Source organism: Juglans regia, chromosome 9 (assembly GCF_001411555.2).
Source record: "Juglans regia cultivar Chandler chromosome 9, Walnut 2.0, whole genome shotgun sequence".
NCBI lineage: Eukaryota > Viridiplantae > Streptophyta > Magnoliopsida > Fagales > Juglandaceae > Juglans > Juglans regia.
In genome coordinates this window covers 22,952,320-22,975,582 of record NC_049909.1, presented here as the reverse complement: position 1 = coordinate 22,975,582, position 23,263 = coordinate 22,952,320, and the positions used below count along the sequence as shown (strand labels likewise).

General features: G+C 37.2%; 4 protein-coding genes across 5 annotated transcripts; 1 reads left to right on the top strand and 3 right to left on the bottom strand.

The window, feature by feature from the left end:
• Positions 1-2,198: 2,198 nt before the first annotated feature.
• On the bottom strand, positions 2,199-5,174 carry LOC108992246 (disease resistance protein At4g27190-like). The gene has a single exon (XM_018966747.2). It carries the CDS (start codon positions 5,172-5,174, stop codon positions 2,199-2,201), a length of 2,976 nt encoding a protein of 991 aa, XP_018822292.1.
• Positions 5,175-7,115: 1,941 nt separating this feature from the next.
• On the top strand, positions 7,116-9,954 carry LOC108993438 (probable galacturonosyltransferase 12). Its single transcript, XM_018968366.2, has 6 exons — positions 7,116-7,464; positions 7,992-8,047; positions 8,143-8,298; positions 8,440-9,030; positions 9,119-9,421; positions 9,525-9,954. The coding sequence occupies exons 1-6, from the start codon at positions 7,251-7,253 to the stop codon at positions 9,810-9,812; spliced, it is 1,608 nt and encodes a 535-aa protein (XP_018823911.1). The 5' UTR covers positions 7,116-7,250; the 3' UTR covers positions 9,813-9,954.
• A 2,189-nt stretch (positions 9,955-12,143) lies between these two features.
• LOC108993453 (transcription factor ILR3) lies at positions 12,144-14,764 on the bottom strand. The gene is made up of 5 exons (XM_018968380.2): positions 14,379-14,764; positions 13,589-13,651; positions 13,083-13,160; positions 12,819-12,981; positions 12,144-12,625 (listed from the first exon to the last, which is right to left on the bottom strand). Exons 1-5 carry the CDS (start codon positions 14,516-14,518, stop codon positions 12,359-12,361), a joined length of 711 nt encoding a protein of 236 aa, XP_018823925.1. The 5' UTR covers positions 14,519-14,764; the 3' UTR covers positions 12,144-12,358.
• Positions 14,765-15,908: 1,144 nt separating this feature from the next.
• On the bottom strand, positions 15,909-22,252 carry LOC108993424 (kinesin-like protein KIN-14N). Of its 2 annotated transcripts, XM_035693743.1 has the most exons (18): positions 22,177-22,252; positions 21,848-21,925; positions 21,465-21,689; positions 21,187-21,331; positions 21,000-21,109; positions 20,789-20,908; positions 20,481-20,663; positions 19,683-19,892; positions 19,501-19,575; positions 19,225-19,371; positions 19,014-19,152; positions 18,785-18,894; positions 18,179-18,340; positions 17,884-18,089; positions 17,478-17,559; positions 17,223-17,327; positions 16,901-17,005; positions 15,909-16,421 (listed from the first exon to the last, which is right to left on the bottom strand). In XM_035693743.1, exons 3-18 carry the CDS (start codon positions 21,654-21,656, stop codon positions 16,242-16,244), a joined length of 2,271 nt encoding a protein of 756 aa, XP_035549636.1. In that variant the 5' UTR covers positions 21,657-21,689; positions 21,848-21,925; positions 22,177-22,252; the 3' UTR covers positions 15,909-16,241. The 2 variants fall into 2 exon arrangements, with proteins under 2 accessions (XP_035549636.1, XP_018823890.1); XM_018968345.2 differs by lacking the exon at positions 22,177-22,252 and having other exon boundaries at positions 21,848-22,092.
• Between the last annotated feature and the right edge of the window lie 1,011 nt (positions 22,253-23,263).

Below are 23,263 nucleotides of genomic sequence, written 5' to 3'. Positions count from 1 at the left end.
ATTTATTATATAAAATAATGAATATAAAATTTGAAATAATTTGAAAAGAATAAATTCAAAAAATTTTTTTTTTAAAAATATTAAAAAATTTAAAAATTTTAAAAAATGTGGAGTGTGGAATGTGAAGTGTGGTGGAGGTTGTGTAGCAAAACTCAACTGATGTGTCTTCATGAATTTGTTAGATCTATTTACGATAAAAATAACTTTATAATCTGATGTATGCCACGTCATTTTATAAGTTTACTTTTATATAATCTATTTGCAGTTAAAACATTTCTCCTATGTAAATATTGGCATAATGTAATTCCTATGTTTCTTTATTCTATTAATTAAAATTTATTCTAAACTCATATGATGTTGAAAAGCTGCCTTCTGTGGGTTTTAGAAAGAGAAACTCTCCATTATCTCTAGAAAATTCAAATCTCTTCGAATGTTTCCATCAGAGATGAGGCTTTGTGTATATGCTTTGGCTTTCATGGTAGTGTTTTTATTATCTCTCCTCTACCGGTTTGGTTTTGGTCACATCTATCGCACTCCGACGACCAACAGTCGACACGCGCCCCACCACCACACAACCAACAGTCGACAAGTGACCCTCACGTGCCGCTTGCTTCTGTGCGTAGCCTTCACTCGCCGCTGCGCCCCAACGAGCCTCCGGCTACATGCGCAGCACCAACAGATCCTCCACTTCAAGATCTTTTAGATTTGCCCCACCTCACATCTTAACCATCGACGCCTGGTCTCCATGTGCCACCATAGGTACGCAGGAAGACAGATGCTTTGCCACAGATAAGTTCATCCGATACCGTGCTTTCTACTATGTTATCGCTTTCCCTAACAAATGATCTTAAAAAAGGGAATATTGATCTCTTCAAGAAATATCCCAAGACAACAAACTGCAGTGCACCCACAACTTCCACCGCCTTTAATAGTGATTCCACAATTTGCTTGGCTATGCGAACTGTTAAAAACCGTCTTTTAAGACAGTGCCCTCTCTGTAAGGCATGGGTGGGGATCAAGAAATTAGTCCCAAAATCTTTTTTTTTTTTTTTCCCTCCACATTTGCACTGTAGTTATTGTACTAAGACGTTTGTTGGGGAACTCCACCCCCTCCACATGTATATCTTTTTTTTATTTGAATGAAAACTTGCTTGCTTAGAAAAATAAAAATAAAAATAAAATTTATTCTATTACATCCAAAGTTGTGAAAATCGTACCGTACCGGCCGGTACGGTCGGTATTTACCGTACTGGCCACTGGGCCGGTACAGGTACTACCTGTATTTCGTATCGGCCTAAATACCAATCGTACCAGTCGGTACCGGCCTATATTTTGGCCTATACCGACCTGTATTTCGACCTGTACCGGCCGATATTTAGGCCTTCATTTTTTTTTTTTAATTTTTTCAAACTACAAGCTCATTTTTTGACCCACAATTCAGACTAAATTATTTATAATATATATGTATTTATATATAGACTATTATTTTGGAATATAATTTATTTATATATCGACTATCTCGAAATGTTATTCCGAAACGATACCGATATCGAAATATTTCATTCCAGTACCTTGACCGATATAGCGTCCGATTCGGTATTCAAAACATTGATTACAAATCTGTATTGGAGGCGGTGAGGCCTACGGGGGGCCGCGTCCTGTTTTGGGAGTTATCTAAGGTGAATTTGGTGATCTTTTCGGGAAATTCTCTTCAAGCATGGTCAATTTGGATCCATTTTAGGGTTTGACGTTGATGTTAATGGAAAGCGTGTTTATTCAGTATCTCTTTCTGGTAATGCGTCGCTTGTATTATTCACGTACAAATGCATGGTCCCGCTGTCTTTACGGGAGATCGTCTTGTTGAATGCAATCAGGACCTCTCTATAAAGTTTCTAAAGCTGTTACATGTATTTGGCAAAGGAAATGACAAGTGAATATGATGCTCCAAATCCAGGAACATGCCCTCTGAATATATATATATATCTGAATATATATATATATATATATATATATATATATATAGAGAGAGAGAGAGAGAGAGAGAGAGAGAGGAGGAAAAACATTGTTCCTTTAACCTGCATTGACATTCCACTGTCTTGGGGAGAAAGGAGGCTGGGTGAGGCAGAGAAAGAAACGGGATTGAGCAAAGAGGGGCGCTGAGATAGTGAAGGGTCGCTGGTTAACATTCATGTCCCAATTCACTCCCACTCCTTACGGCTCCTAGAGGCCTCGGCTGGATGAAAATAAGGCTGCAGGTTTGATTTGGTTATGTCAGCATCCCACTCCAATGCGTTCCACCATTGTGATTCTCCTCTTATTTTCTTCATGTTTTCTGCATTTCGGTTTGTAAGAGGCAACTTCCTGAGAAGATTGCAATCGATCACATCTACCTGCTCTAGACATGGCCACGTCTCTTCGTCTCTGCAAACAGCCCTTAATTTGGGAACGTCCTTCAATTTCAGTACCCGTAGATTTGGAACAACAGGACATAGATCCATATTCTGCAAAGGAAGACAATTAAAGAGTTCGTCTAACTCGTCACAGAAGCTCACCTTGATTACATCTAGGTTTGGCAGGTCATGAATGAAGAAACCACATGAGAGAAGATACTTCAGTTTAGGACAATTGGCCACTACTAATGATTTTAGTCTCAGAAATCTTAGCCCCAGGTGGGAAACTAGTTCTGAAATGCTTTCTATGCATGACAGATATTCGAGATGAAGTTCCTCCAAATTTGGTAGGAGGTCACAGAGAGTCGTACCCGCACATCCTCTTCCTGGCCGAAAACTGCAATCAGATCGTCTGATGGTAAGAGATTTTAAACCAGCGAAGCCGCCAACGCTGTTAATGACCAAGTTTTCTAGCATCTCGTTCAGTCCCCAACAATGATTCAAGAGTAGAGAGCTGGCAATACTCAACAAGCACCAAATCGGTTCTGCAGAAAGATCAAGAGCCCTTACAGTTACTGTTCTTTTGTCATGCGCATGCCTACCTTTCAAGTGGTGCGCATGTGGGCCAATTAAAAACTGGAATCTGCTTAATCTATATACCGAGGAAAGAGGTTCAGAGCTGAGACATGGGATCCTCTCCAAATGGATGAATAAGACAAGTAGCCTCTCAAGGCATAGGAGCTCTTCAAAAGATGTCTGTTTCTCTTCTACTTCCCTCTTCACCCTCAACTGGTAACCACTGTGTGTCATATCCAGGTACTCTAAACAAGACAACCTTGATATAATTCCAGTTTGAATGGTTTTTAGGTGTCGAGTGCGGGATAAGATCAATTGCCTTAAGTTGCTCAAGTTTTCCATCCCTCTTGGCAATTCTTTGATAGGAGTGGCAGAGAGATCTAGCACTTCAAGTCTACTAAGCCTCTCCAGCGAGGGTAGTTCTTCAAGATAGAGGCAGTCCTTTAAAAGGAGAGCACGGAGGTCATCAAGTTGAAGCAAAGAAAGAGGCAATGAATGGATGTTTGTCCTACTCAGATTCAGGACTCTGAGTGCTCCAAATCCTTGCAGGAATCTCTCTGGAATTCCGTCAAGGCAACTATTACCTTGCAGTAGCAAAGTCGTGGCCTCTGAGCATTGTATCACACGATCAGGTAGCATTTTTATCTTGTTATTCATGAAAGAAACTCTTCTGAGAGAATTTAATAACTCAACGGCTGAAATCTCAGTCAAGCCCATGCCTGAATGGACAAGGGATTTACACTCATCCTCAGATGAGGATGCAATCCATATGGCAACATCACGAACTACGTCATGCATCTTCACAGTGCACTCACGGATACCCTCTTCCAACAAACAAGAGTCTTTCAGACTTTCAATCATGGCAATTCCTCTATTGAGTGAAGCCTCGTAGTTCTCTTGTTCATCTAGCAAACCTTCCGCCAGCCAGCACTTTACTAGTTCACTTTTTCCAATTGCGAAGTCCTCGGGAAACAAAGAACAATACAGGAAACAACTTTTTATTCTTTTACCTTGAAGTGAGTCGTAACTCCACTTCAAAGGCTTATAGACCTCATCCTCAACGCCTGCTATATTAGGCCTTGATCTTTGCAACTCATTTAAGGCATCCTTCCACAGCCGCACCATTGTCTTTCCTCTCATAGCAGCTCCCACGATGGTTATAGCCAATGGCAATCCACAGCATTCTCTAGCAATTGCTTCTGCGAAGGGTCTAACATGTTCTGAACTAACCACACTCCCCGTATATCGACTGAATAATTGCCAAGCTTCTTCATCATTTAAACCATTCACTTTAACTTCAACATCAGTCATCATGTACCTACAGATATCTAGAGATCGAGTTGTTAATATGATCTTAGAGCCCTTTTCAACCTCAGGCTCCGGGATGCCCAACCTATGCAAATCAATTTTAACCCAAACGTCGTCTAGAATCAGCAGAAATTTTTTCTCCTTCTCAAGTCTTTCATAAAGTAGAATAGACAATCTCTCCGTACTTTCTTCCTTCTTTGCTTTCAAGTTCAATCTCTCGGCTATTTGTAATTGGACTTTTTTCATGTCAAAATTCTTGGAAACAGTAGCCCAGATGACAATGCTGAAAGGCAGGATTGAAGAAGTACCTTTGAGCTTATTATTCAAGTTTCTTATCAGAGTAGTCTTGCCTACACCTCCCATTCCACAAATACCAATCCTTAATACTGTAGGGTCAGACAATAGCGTCATAGTTTGGGATAAAGTTGTTGATGCTGTTGTTTGATCTTGAATTGAATGTCCTGGAATATGCTCTACTGCACTGGGTGCTGAATAACTGACAGACACACTACCAGTGTGGAAACTTCCAGCTTTTAGAAGCCTTTGTATCTCTCTGAGGTTTTCTGCCGCTTCCCTGCTTATTCTATACCGCTTACTGCAATTTAAGGGAAGTCGAGAAAGCTTTACTGCTTGAATCTGATCGACTTTAAGCAGAAGCTCATCAACCTCCTTAAGCCACTCCATGACTCGAGTCCTTGGCACTTTTCCTTCAATCTCAGCTAATTCGGTGTCATTTTTTACATCATCTCTGAGAGCCATAAGTGGTTTCATCTCCTTGTCCAGAGCATCAAGGTTTGATTGGTATTTGACAGTGTTCACGATCATAGAATAGATAGAACCAGAGAAAAGCCGGCCCATTGCTACCACTGCTTCGGCAACAATCGAAGCCACCACTTCCATGCTAGAAGCTTAAGAAATTCCCAGCCCAAATAACTACAGAAAATCATAAGTTTTCCCAGCCTCAGGGAAATAATATCATGAAAAACATTTATGAAAACCTTTCAGGAGACTGTTCATAACATCATACGATGAGAATAAATTCTTACCTCGTCAGTTATTACTTTGGCATATTCTCTCTGGAGAAGATTACAAGAACGGCAGCTCGTATATTAAGAAGTTTCCTATTTAACTGCTTTGGGAACATATTTGGATCCCACAACTAAGTTTTAGCATATTCTCTCTGGAGAAGACTACAAGAACGGCAGCTCGTATACTAAGAAATCTCATGGGTTATCATATATTTAACTGCTTATTTGGGTCCCACAGCAAAGTTTAACAACATGTATTTGATCAATGTTCTCTCAACAAGGAGGTTCGTTTTTGGAAAACTCCCTTGGAAGTATGGTGGATTTGGATTCTGATTTTGAAGGGATGAACATTTTGCTGATCTCTCCGCCTCCACAAGATTTAAATGTTTGCTGCAATTCAATCCTAAATCACACTTTAAATTGAACAAAAATGTAATTCATAAACTTTTTGATAATTTGATACCACATTAGAATGAAAAAAAAAAGATAATGATACATATGTTTACGAATATCATTCTTCTAATTTTAATGTAAGGTTAGATTTTTTTTATTCGTAAAAGCAAAGAAAAAAAAATGGTACTGCTCTTCCTACTAAAAGAAGAAGAGGTGTGGTTCAGTTTGTGATAAATTATGCGTTTTGTAGGGATATGATTATAATGATTCAAAGAGCACAACAATTCGAGGTCTTTAGAGCCTGTTTGAATAGTAAGATGAGATGACTTGAGATGATTTGTGAATAGTAATGAACTTTAATAATTTAATTATTTTCTAAAACATTTGGATCTGAATTGGGTTCAATCTACTTAGCTCCAACTTTGCCAACACCAAATCTTAAAATCTGGTCTAATTTGAATTAGGTTTGGATGTTTTGCCTGACCCAGTTGACTAAAGCCTAACTTTTACTTCAGGCCGATTTGCAATATTGGTCACAATGAAATCATTGGGGAAAACTTAAAACAGGTCAGATTGAGATAAAAAAAAGGTTGGAAGCACCTATCAAAAACCCACCTGATTTATCATCTATGTTCACCTGAACCACCCATGTTAAAGGCATAGATGTTGACTCAATTTGTTTTCCATCACCTGTGGCTCATTATGACTCTTGTTCTGCCCATAAAAGCAAATAAATCACTAATTTCTTGGATCACAAACTTGCTAAAACCACCGCATTTCCATGCTAAAATTAAAATTAAAAATAACCATACCGTTTTTTCTTTATTTTATGTGCACTAAGGCAACATTAATTAACGCTAACTTGAGAAATTAGTCTTTTGTTAACGACAAGTTTAGTCATACAATCAACAAATGTACATATAAACAAAAGCCTCCTTGAATTTCACTTCATTTATTTGTTAGAGAAATGGAAATATATAGAGGTTCCTGTACTTTTACTCCCAACTCACTCCAGGGAGAGTCATTTTCCATGTAGAAGCCCTGTTCTGTCAAAGTTCAAACTCTGTTGAATGCCTCGAAAACTTCATGTGGAGGCAAAGACCAAAAGATCCCAATCTCATATTATATATATATAATTTTTAGTTCCTTTCTCCTTTTTCCTCAACTTTTCTCCTTTAAGCTCAAGCCAAAGTACAATAAACCCAACAAAAACAAAGACAGCCTCTTCTTTCAGTCGCTTGTCTCTTTCTCTTTAACATCCCCCTGCTCGCCTCTAACATAATAATATTGAGTCCCCAGAACCTTGACGTCTCTCTAGCCCAAATGCTAAGCAAGTTTAGGTAACAGATTGAGATAGCTACCTTAAACACAATGATCAAATCCTTACTTTTACCGCATAACCAGTAACCACCACAAGGGAAGGGAGGAGGGTTCTCAACTCAGTTATTCTTTCTAGCTTTGGGTGATTGCCGAATGAAATACTAAGCCAGCCCTCGCCTTCCGAATTAGAAACTTTACGTGAGTTCTGGTACTGTACGTACTTGTGTATATCAAAATGCAGCTCTACATATCACCGAGTTTGAGGCACATATCAGTGTTTCCGGGGAAAGGTTTTAAAGAGTTTATCAAAGTGAAGGTTGGATCAAGGCGGGTTTCATATCGAGTGCTGTTCTATTCGCTTTTGTTCTTTACGTTTATTCTCCGATTTGCGTTCGTATTTACAGCAGTGGACACCATTGATAGAGATCAAAGCAAGTGCTCTTCCATAGGTACATTCTAAGCCATTCTCCCTCCCTCTTTCATGCATGACAGGGAATAAAGTCTGAATCATCTACGTAACCATTAAGGATATAATGATTGTCCATAAACTAATTATCAATTCAGTAATATCTACGTACTAAAGTTGAAAAACTGAAGCGAAAAATCCCTATCCAATACTGTTGAGCCTGCTGATTTTTGCCGCCAGATGCATTTTTCCTGTAGAATTGGAAACATTCACTGTGAAATTCTGATTTTGGTACGTAATTATTGGAAAATACCCAGCTATTAATTGTTTACTGATATGATTGATGGATACATGAGTAACCATACAGGAAAAAAAATAGTAACCATACAGAAGTAGTACATGGTCGGTCCACCTCCAGCCTTAAAGTGAGGAAGATGATAATAATAAAAACAATAATAATAATAATAATAATAATAAAATTGATATCATGCCTCTTTTTGGTGCTTATTAATTAATTAAAATGTTTGTGTTCAATTATTAGAGTTACTGACTTATATATTAATGGCATAGGTTGCCTGGGAAAAAGATTAAGACCAAGTATTTTTGGAAGAAGGCTCGACTCAAATGTAATAATCTCTGGACTCTTACTTTTGGTTTTAAATTGTTCAATAGTTATGTATTTTTTTATATCCTCGTGCTAATCAATTTTGGTGTGTGAAAGGTCCCAGAAGTGATATACCGAATACTAGAAGAGCCCATTGGCAAAGATGAATTAAAAGGAAGATCTGATGTTCCTCAGACTTTGGAAGACTTCATGGCTGAGATTAAGAAAACCAAACCAGACGCCAAGACCTTTGCTGTCAAGCTTAGAGAGATGGTACTACTACCTTAATTATTTCCATCCCCTTTGCACTACTTCTTTAATTTTATTGAGTTCCACAATAATTGGTATGTTTACAAAACTCCTGATCGACTATGGTCTCAAGACTCTCAACTAAGAATATTTTAAAATAATCAGGTTACCCTTCTTGAACAAAGAACCCGGACAGCCAAAATTCAAGAATACTTGTACCGTCATGTAGCATCAAGTAGCATACCCAAACAGCTCCACTGCCTTGCGCTAAATCTAGCCAACGAGCACTCCACCAATGCTGCTGCCCGCCTCCAGCTCCCTTCTGCTGAACTCATCCCTGCCCTCGTTGACTCCTCTTACTTCCACTTTGTCCTTGCCTCCGACAATGTGCTCGCCACCTCTGTTGTTGCAACATCACTTGTCCGCAACTCGTTGCACCCCCAGAAGGTTGTCCTGCATATAATCACGGATAGAAAGACGTACTCTCCCATGCAGGCATGGTTCTCATTGCACCCGTTGTCCCCTGCAATAATTGAAGTCAAGGCATTGCACCATTTTGATTGGTTTTCGAAGGGGAAAGTGCCGGTTTTGGAGGCAATGGAAAAGGATCAACGTGTGAGATCGCAATTTAGAGGCGGGTCATCGGCCATTGTGGCAAATAATACTGAGAAGCCACAAGTCATTGCAGCAAAGTTACAAGCATTGAGTCCTAAATACAACTCTATGATGAATCACATTAGAATACATCTACCAGAGGTAATCAACTTAGTAGATTTAACAAATTGTTTAAGAAAGCAACATCGCTTGTCTTGCTCCGCTAAAGGTTCTTTGATTTCCTTTGCAGTTGTTCCCAAGCCTAAACAAGGTGGTTTTTCTGGACGACGACATTGTGATCCAAACAGATCTTTCGCCACTATGGGACGTTGATATGAATGGAAAAGTGAATGGAGCAGTGGAAACATGCAGGGGAGAAGACAAGTTTGTCATGTCAAAGCAGTTCAGAAGCTATTTGAACTTCTCCCATCCTCTGATATCGAACAGTTTCAATCCCAATGAATGTGCATGGGCTTATGGCATGAACATCTTTGATCTAGAGGCATGGAGGAAGACAAACATTAGCCTTGCATATCATTACTGGCTTGAACAGGTATATCTCCATGATTCCATCATACACTGGCTTGGTTTAAAGAAGAACAAGACAAAAAATGTTTAAGGATCCCCCATTTTATTCTGTTTTTACCTGTATGCAGAACTTGAAGTCGGACCTGAGCTTGTGGCAACTTGGGACATTACCCCCTGGACTAATAGCTTTCCATGGTCACGTCCATATCATCGGTCCCTTTTGGCACATGCTGGGGCTTGGTTACCAGGAAAATACGAGCCTTGCTGATGCTGAGAGTGCTGGTGTCATCCATTTTAACGGAAGAGCGAAGCCATGGCTAGAGATAGCATTCCCTCAACTCAGGCCATTGTGGGCTAAGTATGTGAACTTCACTGATAAATTCATCAAGAGCTGTCATATAAGGGCATCTTCTTAGTCTAGATTTTTGAGAAGAAGAATGTTCTGACCATCTTGATAAAAACAATATCCATTTGTATATGAAGAAGAAAATGAGTCAGTTCTTTGCAAATTCAAGGCCTAGAGAACTGAATGAGCCATGATAACACCATCAGACACATGTTTTCTTCTCTCTCTCTCTCTCTCTAAAAAAAAGTATTTTTCATACAACCAGTTGGAGTTTAAGTATGGCACAGATATCAGGTGTCAGTAAAGAGTTCAAAAATATAATTCGTTCAGGCAACTCAACGAGAAGCTGGTGAAAGAGCTCGAATCATAACCAAATAAATCTTAAAATCCAAAATCAAACCAGAGTTGTTTTAACTTACTTTTTCCCACTTACATTTGACACCAAATCCCTCGAGAACCTTGCAGATTTCGTGATGGGCCAATTCGATTGCCATCAAATTATGCAGAACACTCTCAACTTCGGCGATCGATGGCCGTGTCTTGAATCTTGAGATCACTTTCGATTCTCCATCCTCTTCTTCAACAAGAACCGTCCATATCTCACTAGTCACAACCCCCATCTCTCACGTATTTGAATATCACCTCTTCCTCCCACTCAAAACATCCCGCCAACCTCCAACCCCTTGAATGAATGTATCCACTTCAAATGACCCAACAACGCAATCCAGGTCACCGAAATTGCTCTCCTCCTCAAACACACTTTTCGAGTTTAAAAAAGCCACATGCTTTGGATACCAACTGTCAGTAACGACTTTTAGAACCGACAATTGTGAAGCCTCTGGGGCCAAAAACACTGCTATATCACCAGGATTCAAATATCTTATATCACCTTTGGTGACCGAGGAAATGTGCGTATGTTCAGTTTGGTACCTGACTGAGTTCCGAATGCCCCAAGTAGCTTCTGTTAAGATATCGTTCGGCCATAGGAGTAGCACTTTAAAAGGAGAGCCTTTTCCTTTGATGGGTAAGTCCTGAAATGATTGGAGCCAGTTGGGATAGCGATTTGTTTGCCGACAAGTTGGGATTGTTGAGGGTCTTTTCCAAGAAGGGTGAAAGGCAGACTTTGGCTGGAGTGTGGCTGGGTGGGTGCAAGAGGATAGGGAGGAGCCAATGGGTACAGAATCCAGATTCGTGTGGCAGAATTGAAGCATAATAGGAAACATCGGAATGGGAACGGTGTCGGTGGAAGAGGAGGGATTGTGAGAATGAAATGCGGATTTCGTGGAGTGGATAAAGTAATTATGCTAAAGAGTCGCTTGCGGCGAAAGAACACCTTTTTACATCATTCATGAATGAAGCTTGAGAAGATTGGAAGCTATTTTGTTTGAGTTTCCAACCGAGTAAAAAGGCCTGATGGCTTGCGAAACAACGGACCACTCAAAATTCTGTCCTCCCAAGCTTGGCCAACAATGCTAATTAACCACTGCAAATGTATAATTAAGCGAATGTGAGGTAAATTTCAGCTGGCATTGAGTTAGCCATCACAAAGGCATACGAGCTTTTAGCTACGGTTCATCAACATATTTGGAGTGTACTGTTCCAAGTTATCTTATTTTCTCTTTCTTCTCTACCCCAAAAGGTAACGTCTCTCCCCTCTCTCGAAATTTCTTCGTTCTGCCAATATGTTCTTCACAGCTCTCTCGAAATTTCTTCTCCAAGTCCCAAAATTTATTCTCCACATTTGTTCTTCATAGCTCCTTCTTGGTACTTTCTCTTGTGATTGTGTCTCCATCACCGACGCAACTCTTCCAACCTAAAGTGCGGAACTTTTTCAACTTAGACTCTCTTGCAAAGTTCCCTAGTTTCCCCCAATTCATCACCCATGACCAAAAGAAATTCAACCTCGCTGCATATGTCCGGCTGAGGTCCACCATGAATGGGTAGATTTTACTGGCTGCCCTAGTAGTCTACCACGAGTTAGCAGAAGCTCTATTTGGAGATGAGATTTCAGAGATAGCGTGTGATCAAAAGGAAGGGGAAAGTGTGTTGGGAGATGGATCTGCAAAATATGAAATTTTTTTTTCCAGACATAAGAAATAATTTAAACGGAAATAATATTTTATTATTATATGAAATTTATATGGATAATGGGATTGTGCTTTGAGGGAGAGAGGTAAAAGGCAAAAAGTGTGATATTAGGCAAAATGTAGCTAATAAGATAGTCCATACAATGCTAATGCTCAGAAGTGAAAAGAAAAAAGGGAAAAAAAAAAAACAGTTTCTTTTCGAAGGAGTAATATGTACCCTTCGCTCTTACAGTGGAGCCAAAATCCACTTCAAGTTTTGGAGCCTACGGAAAACTCAAAAGGCGCACTAATCATGAAGCCTCTATCAAAAGCAGTCAAAACAGAATCAAAGGTTGCCAGACAAACTTATTAAACATTTACATGTGAAAATCCGCATCAATTCATTAAAGTACCTTGGACAGCATATGAAGTTACCCACCAAATCCAGTTGCAACTTAGCAGACTTCAGCAAAAACTATTACAGGCAATAACAATGGCAAAACGAATACACTGGTTCGGCCTTCGAACCCAAATCATCATGACTACCAACTTAAGCGACAGGTGGGCGGAGTACATGATCCTGTGAAGTATCCACTGCAGCAGGTGGCATGAATTGCCACATTGCGACTCCTGGGTAACCAATAAAAGGCACCAACTTGTTGCCAGGGGCCTGGCCCTGAGAAGCAAATGCGGCAGGGATTGCTGGAGGGGCTGGCAAGAAGCTAGGCTGTGCATTCATGGCCTTTAGTTGCTGCTCCAACTTTTCTTTCTCCACCTTCAGCCTCTGCTTCTCATCGCGAAGCTCGTTCTTCTCAACCTATACAAGGTATGGAAGCAGTTTAAGATAACTGGCCTTATAAAACCCCATATGTTTCCTTCTCCATCTGTTGAACATACCAGCACTTTCGAGGATATGCAAAAGGTAATGTGGAATGGAATAAATCATACAGCATATAAACCTTACAGAAGTACTCAAACTCCTCGAAAATTTCAAATAAACACAAATTCACCTTCAACTCTTTAATCTTCTCCTGGAGACTTGAATTTGAGTCCTTCAACTTCTGGGCTTCACCCCGTAACTGAGTCACCATTCGGACTGCATCAATTAAAATAGCAGCCTTGTCTGTTTTTGGAGGCCTTCCAGGCTCCAGAATAGAGCCCAGTTCCACAAACCTGATTATGATACAGATAAAAGCATGAGAGAGAGAGAGAGAGAGAGAGAGAGAGAGAGAGAGAGAGAGAGAGAGAGAGAGGAAAATGAAACAAGAGAATACTTGTCATTCAGCCTATCCCTCCGCAGCTTCTCCCGGGAAGCTTTGGAACTAGATGCACAGCACGACTCAGATCTACCCCTGCAGGAGATACAAGAGACAGAGATCTAAATAAAAATGTAGGACCCCATAGCAAACTCATGGGCTGCATGGTGCATTCTACTTTTATGAAAATTATAAATCAACACCTAAATCTAAATTTGATTTATGTATTTTTGGAAAATCAAGTTTAGACCTATTATTATACTAGCTCAGGAATTTGGATATTGTTATGCTCAATTTCAAGGACATTTTAGTGCCCGAGCTAAATGAGCATCTATTGGTGAATATTAATCACCAAAAATCAACTACAGGCAAAAAATTTGCTCAAAATCTTCTGATAATATAAAGGCGCGAGGGAAAAAACTACATAGCCCTTACCAAGAAGTGGTGAACACAGTTTTTCGAATAGCAAAGAATCTTGTTCCTTTTATCAATCTGAAATAGAAAAGAAGAAATTGTTTGTGTACCTCTTCTTTAGGCCAGAGTCCTTGACGCCATCTGAATCCCCCAATGAGACATCAATTTCCACACTAGACATACAGATCATTTCGTCAAAAAAGAAACAAAACTCAGTCAGCAACCACACCGGCGCAAACCCAGAAAGCAATTATAACAATACAGGCTCAAGTTGCAAGTAAAAAAAATTATACATAAAAATAGAGTAATTCAAACAATCGAGAAGTCAGAGTTTTGCTTACATAACATTCGTACAGCAAAAGGTCAAAAAAAAAAAAAATTGCACAGAAAAGAAAATAAAGTTCAACAAAGCAACATCGATCTACATATACATAAAAATGATATCCCAAAAATAGAATATTGTGTCGGAGGATATGTATCTTGTCCCAAAACCAGCAACCACTTGAATCAATAATGCATTTAAATAAAATGGTCAAGCCTATATACAATTACAAAACTTCTTTCAACCTGCCGAGTTATAAGCCCAAAAAGGATGCTTTTCCAACACAATTATCAAATTCTCAATCATATCGAATAACAAAACCAAAACTAAAGGATACAATTACAAAAAAGAAAGAAAAAGAAAACCCACAAAAAGATACAGATTACAATTGCCTCATCACCCATGAACTTTGAATCAAAAAGTTTCAAAACAATAACCAAGCCGCAAGAATAAAATTAAACACAATACAAAGCTAGGGAGCAAAACTCAATTAAAGAAATTTTTTTGTAGAAAAGCCCTAAATTGCGCAATCAAACGAAGTCAAAAACCCTAATTGCGAGAGGTAAAGAATTTAGTACCTAGCATTAGAAGAACCATTCAAGGCCTGCGTGGGCCAGGAGAATCCCGTGTTGGGAGCAGGGAAATTCCCATCGGTAACAGGAATATCTTCGATCAAGTCGTAATCGAAGAGCCAGTTGGTGTTTTCAGGAGAGACCATCTTGGTTGTCGGTTGGGTTCGCCGGAAAATTCAGGTTTCCCGGCGTAGACTCGGTTATCCTGGAAAACTGTCAGGATGGGAGTGAGGGTGGAGGTAGGTGAGGGCTCGGGCGTTTGGGGACAGAGAAAGAATATAGGAAAGACAACGGGAGTCTCAGTATGATACTTTTTCTCTCGGAAAAGAGAATCTGAGTGAGGTCAAGGTGCGGGGAAATGAGTGGGGGTTGATTGGTGGCTGATGTTGATGCTGATGGTGTTGGGACTCGTCATCGTTAACCGAGTAAACGGATTTTCTTGGGTTTGGGCTTCAACCTTGGTAAGCAGTATTGCCTCGTCTCTGTTTTTTCCACCAAAGCCCACACTCTCAAGTCTCAACCAAGAAAAAAATCCCTCCAAGTTATTCGAATTTGACATTTTGCAATAGAGGAATTATAAAAGTAATCTTGACGTAACTTAAAATTCGTTAAATGATAAAATTATTTTTATTATAAAATAAATCTTATAAATCACATGAAATTATATCAGCTGATATTACTTTTATATAATTATTTTATCATTTTATAGTTATAACACTCCTTTTTATAGGAAGGAAAAGATGAGACATATAGAATAGATCTTAAGCATTTAATTTTACTCGTACAAATATTTTAAGAAGCATTAAATTTCAGTTTAAGCGTCTAATTTTTTCTACTTAAAGCCTTTAAATTTGGGCGATAAGTTGAGAAAATCTTAATTCAACATATAAAAATATATAGCGTTCTTTTGTATTGAAAATTGTGAAATCACAATGAGTTTGGCTCAGGGGAAGGGTTAAAAACATATTACAGATAATTAAATTTACATTTTCTTATTGATTTAACCTTTTTAATATATGATAATTTTACATGGTATCACCACTTATCTTATTTATATTTTATTCTTAACAAAAATTAATTATTTGTATTACGTTGTTAATAAAATATGGGTTAAATAGCCAATCGACTAATCCGTTTATAAATTTTACATGCTTTTTTTTTTTTTTTCTCATCAGGATTTTTAATTTTATTATTTTGATTTTTGAATTGACGATTTTTTTTTCAATTAAAACTAAGTCAAATTTACATTTGATTTTTGTTAGAACTCTAATAGCATTGCATGCCACATATCATAAAAAATTTAAAAATATATATATATATAAAATTTAAAATTTAAAATTAAAATTTAAAAAAAAAAAAAAAAAAAAAGCGTCACCTAGATGAAGTGGATTCGGGAGGACTGATGAACAAATTAAATTGCACAATGCTCTCCAATTAATCATTTATAACTGGCATATTTAAACAGTCAGGTTCCTTCAAATAAATGACCTTTTGTAGATTAATGACAAAACAGTCAAAAGTGTGCATGTTTCCAAGCTCTTATTTTGGTTTCGCAGTCAGATTTTTATGTTGAAACAATAAAGAAGCCACTAGTACAACTCTATATGCGCTTATAATTCAACATTACATTGCAGTGCTTTGGGATTCATTTGAGCTACTAACTAGAGGGCATATCATCCCAAATCAGCAGCACAATTAGAAATCTGATCATCAGAAATGCATTTTCTTGAACTGATACAAACTTATCCTTTCCTATACAAAATACTAAACTACATTAGGACCATTCCTTTTGTATTTTGATATGGGTAACGATGATACAGAAAACTTCCTTGTCTTGAAAAGAGAAAGGATCGTTAATCTATCAAAAGTTCAGCCATAGCTTAAGCGTGGATCCGAAGGCCTCGTGTTGGTTTGGCGACGAGGAATCCCAATCTCACAAGCATTTACCCGGGCTGCAAAACGGAGTGAACAAAGTGACTCGCTCACTGAGGCAGGGTCAGGAGAGACGTTTACAAACATCAGCGTCTTTGATTGCCCACCTAAACAAGGCTGGTTCACCAGTGATTATAAAAGGTTAGAACATCTTGATTGATCATATCTATGCAGAAAATACCAAGAAATTAATGTTGAAGAACCATAGTTTGTTTAGTTGCCTTTTCCCTGACATACTTGTTTAAACGAAGGTTGAAATTCATTGTTCAAAGTGATAACATATGTTTTTGTAATCTTTTGTACTGCAAAATCCAACTATTGATTTCCCATTCAATGACTAATTGTGCTATAAAAAACAAATATGTTGCCATGTCTTGAAACAAATGAAGTAGATAAAGCAAATAATGTTGCCAATAGGGGCAGCACTAAATTGCAAATGCTTCTTTATTTTGTCTTCACCATTTCAAGGACGGTCCCTGAAACGCTTCTATCACATGAAGAGAGACATTCCAGGACATCTATAGTGAAGGTAGGAGATTAAAGATGACCTTAATAATTGAAATTAAATCAACTTCATTACTCTTTAAATAAATTACCTGAAGAAGATGTGTAAGCTTTGAGCTCCTATAGGGTATGTGGTCCTCCTTCTTTGCCAATGCATATATAACATCACTTAGGGATGACAAGCTTTTATTATTTGCCTGTTCCAATTGCATAAAAGTAACTTTTGATTACGAAACTACATAATCAAATCCCGTTGGAAATGGATGGTGTGAGTTTGTCAGTGCTCAACACTAGTATAGTCGAGTACTTTTTTTTTTAGTTGCAGTAGCTTCTACTAAATTTCAAAGAGAGAGAAATCAGAACTAGTTTGACCGTAATAACTATCAATAAAAAATAGTAGTTTGAGTATAATACTTGTGTTTCTTTCAATCGGTCCCCATTTGATCCACTCTTAGAAAGACGCTCACTCCCAGCAAGATCAATAAGGTTCAGAACTCCTTGTATTTGTTGTTCAGTGCTCTAGTACATCAAGCAAAAATTAAGAACAATAAGTTGCAATACAAAATCTGAGAAACAGAAGGGAGGTATGAGACATACTATTGGAGTTTTTTCCCTTTTCCTGAGCATACATGTTAGCAGAGGTTACAAGAAGCAAGTAAATGTTTGTACCTCGTTTACTCCAAATATTCGTAGGGTGAAAACAAAATGACTTCTCGATGATTGCTCATTCATCTGGGTCTTGCCTACAGACCTAAAAGGATACAAGTATTTTATTCAAGACAACATACCTTTACTCGAAGTATAGGGAACTTTGGGACAAAATTGTTGGGAAAAAAAAAACAGGAATATTACATTGTAATTTACATGTATACTTTAAACAACATTTTCCATGTCAATTTGAATCACATCTAATAAATATTTGTTATATACGGGACAAAAAAAACATTCAAAACGGAACATTAAACAAAACATTACAAGTAAAGTGTTAAAACTCTTCATAAAACAAAATAAAATTCTTAAGTGGAAAAAAAGGCACAACTGAAATCAAGCTTAAAAAACATTATTTGAATTATACCTGCTCTCTGCAGCCTGATCCAGAAGAAATGCGACATCTTTAGCACTGCGGACATCCACAATTGTAAGATCAGAGACGTGCGTGTTTCCATTTGCATCATGTTTAATTGAATATTGCTTTGCAGAAACGCCATTTTCTGTTGAAGGTGATTGATTCGTTGATAACAAATCATGAACTGTTTCATTATATATTTCTAACATAGATACCTGCAGATGTTTTTTAGAGTCAAATTTTCAATGATGACATGAGAGAATTCATTCATTTATTAAGCCAATGGAAATCCATTCTTACTCACCTGCATTTCAAATCGCCAACCTTGAGGCTGAAGAGATTGCCTAGTTTGAAAGATTTGTTCTAGCGAACGTGGTATCAAACCTTTTTGCTCAGGATATCCTGGCCTACCCATCATAGTATAAGTTTTACCAGAACCTGTTTGACCATAGGCGAAAATGCAAACCTGAAACAGTAAAGCACCACCATTTCTTAAGCAAGTACGATGAAAATTATATCTAGCACATATCTAGCACATATGATACTAGCAAAGTCAACTGGAATTTAAAGAGATATGCCTGTTTGGAAAAGCTTCAATTACAAGACCCACTTACTTACTTTATAAGTAAAATTCTGTAAGCGTAATAGAATTATTATGATTTCAAAAGAGTTTTAGTGATCTTGTTAGTTCACAAAATGACCTTGTTAGTTCGCAAAAGTCTAGTCATACATGCACAAACACAAACAACACACACATTATGGAGAACCTTGATGCTTTTCCATAATTGACTATCAAGCTTGATGTTTAAAAGATGAATAATTGATTAAATAAATGCTACATGTACTATTTTTGTTACAAGTACATAAATTGACTTCAACAGAAAACAAGATTTGGAATTTAATAGATCACCTTATAACCATCAAGAGCACTTTGTGTAAGTTGTGAGATTTCTGTGAAAACATCGTCTTGCTTTGCATCAGGCATAAAAACTTTGTCAAATGTGAAGGAATGCTTTTGCCCTGATTACAATATAAACTTAGAAGAGTACTTATTTTTAAGACACTTTTGAATACTTCTAGTAACCAATATTGGGCAGAAAAGAAACTAATAGACCAATATTTTTTCTTCAAGAATGTACCATTTTGCACCACATCAATTCCCCGTCCAAGAGCCTCTATTGACGAGGGATAAGAGATAACCTTTACTTCTGTGGTAATACCATCATCAGGCAAAATAGGTCGTACTCTGCAGAATACTCGAATGTTTCCTTTTAGCTCCTATAGCATTAGTAGTTTAGTGACTAGTACATATTTGCTGCTAATATAAAGATTGTAGGAAAAGAACATTACCAATATCGTATTATGTAACTTTTTGCGAAGTGTCTCTCCTTCCACAAGTTTGGAATCTGCATCTGCCAGGCGCTTTTGTAATTCGTTTATAAGCTGCTTTTGCCCTTCAAATTCAGTTTTTGTCTCCAATGCAGATGAATTAGAAACCTATAAAGAGAGGAAATTTGATCATAATTATAGATCTATCTACAGGACCTAATGGTTCATGCCTTAAATTGCACGAACAAAAGGACCATATACCTACAATGACAAAATGCCATGACTCTATGTCATTACCTGCAATTTCTCCTCTGCAGTTGCTAACTGGTTCTTCAGCACCACTATTTGGGTATTTTGTGACGAAAAGGTTAACTGTAAAAGAAACCCAACATTTCACAAGCTTCTCATTTTAAGAGTACAGCCATAAGATTTTAAGAAAACAATAAAGCAATTAAAAATACTGAAACAGGAAAATCAACCTCTAGTTGATTTGCTTTTGTTGTCAGGACGTCCACCTCAGCACTATATTTTTCTGTAGACTCTTTATATTTCATCACATCAGTTGTTAAAATGAGCACTTGCGATAGCAAGCGGTCATGATCATCTCTCACTTGGTTTAGCTCTGCCCGAAGACGAGCAACTTCATTCACTAAAGCATCTTTTTGCTTTATAGCCTCATCTTGAGAAGCCTAATAACATCAAATTGAATTTATAGAACTGAAAATATAAAAGCAACTGTAAAAAATGAAGATAGAAATAAAAAGGAAATAAAAATGCCAATCTTCAACCAAAAATTTTTGAGGTTACTTGCTCATTTATTTTACATTTGATGTTTCATGGTAAAAACCTTTATGTATAAAAAAAAATCTCAGTAGTTTCCAGGAAAAAGTTCCTCTAGAAATTTGTTGTATTTATAAACAACCTCAATCAGAACATAGCACAGGTAATATCCAAATGTTTTCCTAGAGCAAGCTCTTATAAAATCACAGTTATTGTTCACATATTCATGATCTTGATATGTGCTTTGTTGGCCAACTTCCTAATAGCTTGAACTTTTGGGACTTAAAATAGGAGCCTAGTTGTCTATGAGGTCTTTGAAATTTTGAACACATACCCTGTATCAGTATTGTTACATTAGTGTTTTTCCCCCCACTAAAAGAATGCACCATTTCCTTGATTACACAATTGTCACCCTGCCTTCTTTGACAATCTTATGAGGTACTTGGCATAAGTATATGTCGCAATGGGAAATGGTCCACGGGAAAAGAGAAACTCACTCTTGATAAAGTAAGTTGACCCCTTAACATACTGAGGTTTTCAACTATAGTAGCCTTCTCTTTCTCTACACGCTTTAGCTCATCCTCAGCTGTAGAAAGGTCCGTGTGAAGTTTACCGTTGTACTGCTGTAAGCTTGTGTTGTAATCCTGTAATCGCTTATACATATCATTAAGTGATGATATCTGCAGAATTCAGCAAATGCAGATCCGAACATCTGTGAGAGAGTTTAATATAAAATTACTAAAAAGGAAGAATAAGAGCAATATAGGACAAGGCCCATGAATTGGAGTAACATTTTCTGCTTTACCTTCTGATTAGAACTTAAAAGCTCTTGTTGAGCTCTGGCAAGTTCTTCTGATAGAGAAGCCTGTGTTCTCTCAATACTAAGTCTAGCCTCTTTCTCTCTTGCGAGAGATTCCATTGCAGCCTGATTTTGACATTAGAAAGCATTGAGTAATTCACAAACAAAAATCATTCAAACAATAACTTCGTGACTATACTCTATTGCCTGTCCTTACCAACTTATCCAAATCTTCCTTCATAAATTTCTCTTGTAAAGAAGCGTAATTCTTTCTTAGCTCCATAATAATTGAATTCAGCTCTTCTTCCTTGTTTTTCATTAGCACCTCTAGAATGAAACAAAGATGTTCACATCACTAAGCATGTTAAAGAAGAACTTGATGAAACAAAAGAAATCAGTCGTACCCATTTCATTGCATTTTTGCTTGGCTGATTCCAACGCATTCAGCAGCTTCTCTTGCTCAATTAAGTAGTTTCCCTCAAGCTCTTGGAACCATTTGATGCATAGTTTGAGCCTTCTAATGTACTCCACCATGATATCAAATTTTTCCTATCAACAATTATAAAAATTCAAATTTAATAAAAGGTTCAAAATCCAATTCCTATTCAAATAAACCAACTACCGCTTAAAACCGGGGGAGGAATCAACTTGACAACCTCAAAATACTAACAAACTCACTAACCTTAAGATTGAATTTGTCTTTCCTTTTTGGTTTCTCATTCAGCAGTACTTCAACATCCTCTCTGGTAAACTCAATCCATCCGCACTCCGAGCCCGCATTGCTCGTGGGAGCACTATTAGGGCCGAGATCTTGTCCTTCATTTACGACAGAAAACGCTTGCCTGCTCCTCCCATTGTTTGCCGTCCCAACCATTTTCTCATCACCAATGCACTTCTTCTTAACAAACTGAAGAAAGAAAAAAAAAAAACACAAATTGAAAATTTTAAGAATGAAAAATCTAACCTAGAAGAAGACAGCCCATTAATGAAAAATGGATTAAACTTGAAACCCAGGTTTTGTAGTTAGGAAGAGTATGGAACATAAGAGAGTAAATGAAAGCTTACATTTAAAGAAGGCTTGTGGTTGTGAGGTTGTTTTATGGAAATGGAGGCTTGTTCTGGTTCGTGGTGGCCATTTTGAAGCTATAAAACAGAGAGGGAGGTTCAGAGTGGGACCATGTCACCATGGATTGCAATGAAAGCTAACAGTGTATCAAAGTCGTTGCTTGAACGAGCAGGAAGATGGCTGATTAAGAAAGAACAAACTAAACAAATAATTGATCAATTTTTTATACTGCTATTAATTTGAAAGGCAAACAAAAAAAAAAACTACAAACACAAGCTATAATCTTTCTCACAAGAAGATTTGAGATTATATTGTGTTTTTTTGGTACCGTTGGTTAGATTTCGTTTCACTGATGTTGGATTTTTTTATTTGTTTCGAAACTGGATCAGGCGGTACCACGCGACGAGAGACAGGCTCGGATGTTTCGCTACACGGACAGAACATCAACTAGCGTTCAGTGTCCAAAATCTTACGCATTTTTTTTTTAAATAATTAAGTTATCGTTAAAAAATATATTTTTTCACGTAAATTTTAGGTTTATTTACTTTTTTTTACTATTTTTAAAAAAATATTAAACTTTAGATACCCGAAGTAAATTATCAAATATTTATCAAATCTCAATACAGTTTAATTAAAAACCGCATATAAACAGAGTGTTATACGTTTACTTTATCCTTAATTAGTCTTAAATTTTGGAAATAAATTTTAAAATATACTAATATCTTGAAATTAAGAACCAATAATATCCTAATTAATGCCACGATCAACAAATTGGTAAACAATCAACTTAACGTTTCACATGACCAAAAACTTTAATGCAAGTATCTTTTGTGGTGATAAGGAAACATATGCATTTTTCTTTGCACGTATATGATTACCATTCAAGGAGGCAAATTGAATCGACCACGACCCGAGCTCTAACGAGTAACGACCTCTAACCAAACTGAATTAATTAATATCCCTTTTCTTGTACATGTCAACCAATTAGAAATTGTGTCGGTAATAGAATAGTTTAAAACTTTAATGAGATGAAAATGTCTCAACCAATGATAATTAGATAAAAAAATAATAATTATTTGATTACAAGAGCTTATAGAATTGATAATTTGATAGAAACACATGTTTTATGAATAAAACATTAACCATGTTGAGAGGTCAAATATCCCATAAGCTAGCCAGCTATAGTTATGCGTTTGGGTAGTGAGGTATTCTCAGATATTCTGAGAATAATAGTAAAAAAATAATAATAAAATAATGAATAATAATAAAAAATAATAATAAAATAATAAATAGTTGTACGGTATTGAAATATTCTCAATATCCAAACTAATATATCCTCCAATCAGTACTCTAGCAAGTAAATATTTAATATATTAAGAGTTTACACCTTTCTATTTTCCCACAAAAGAAAGAAA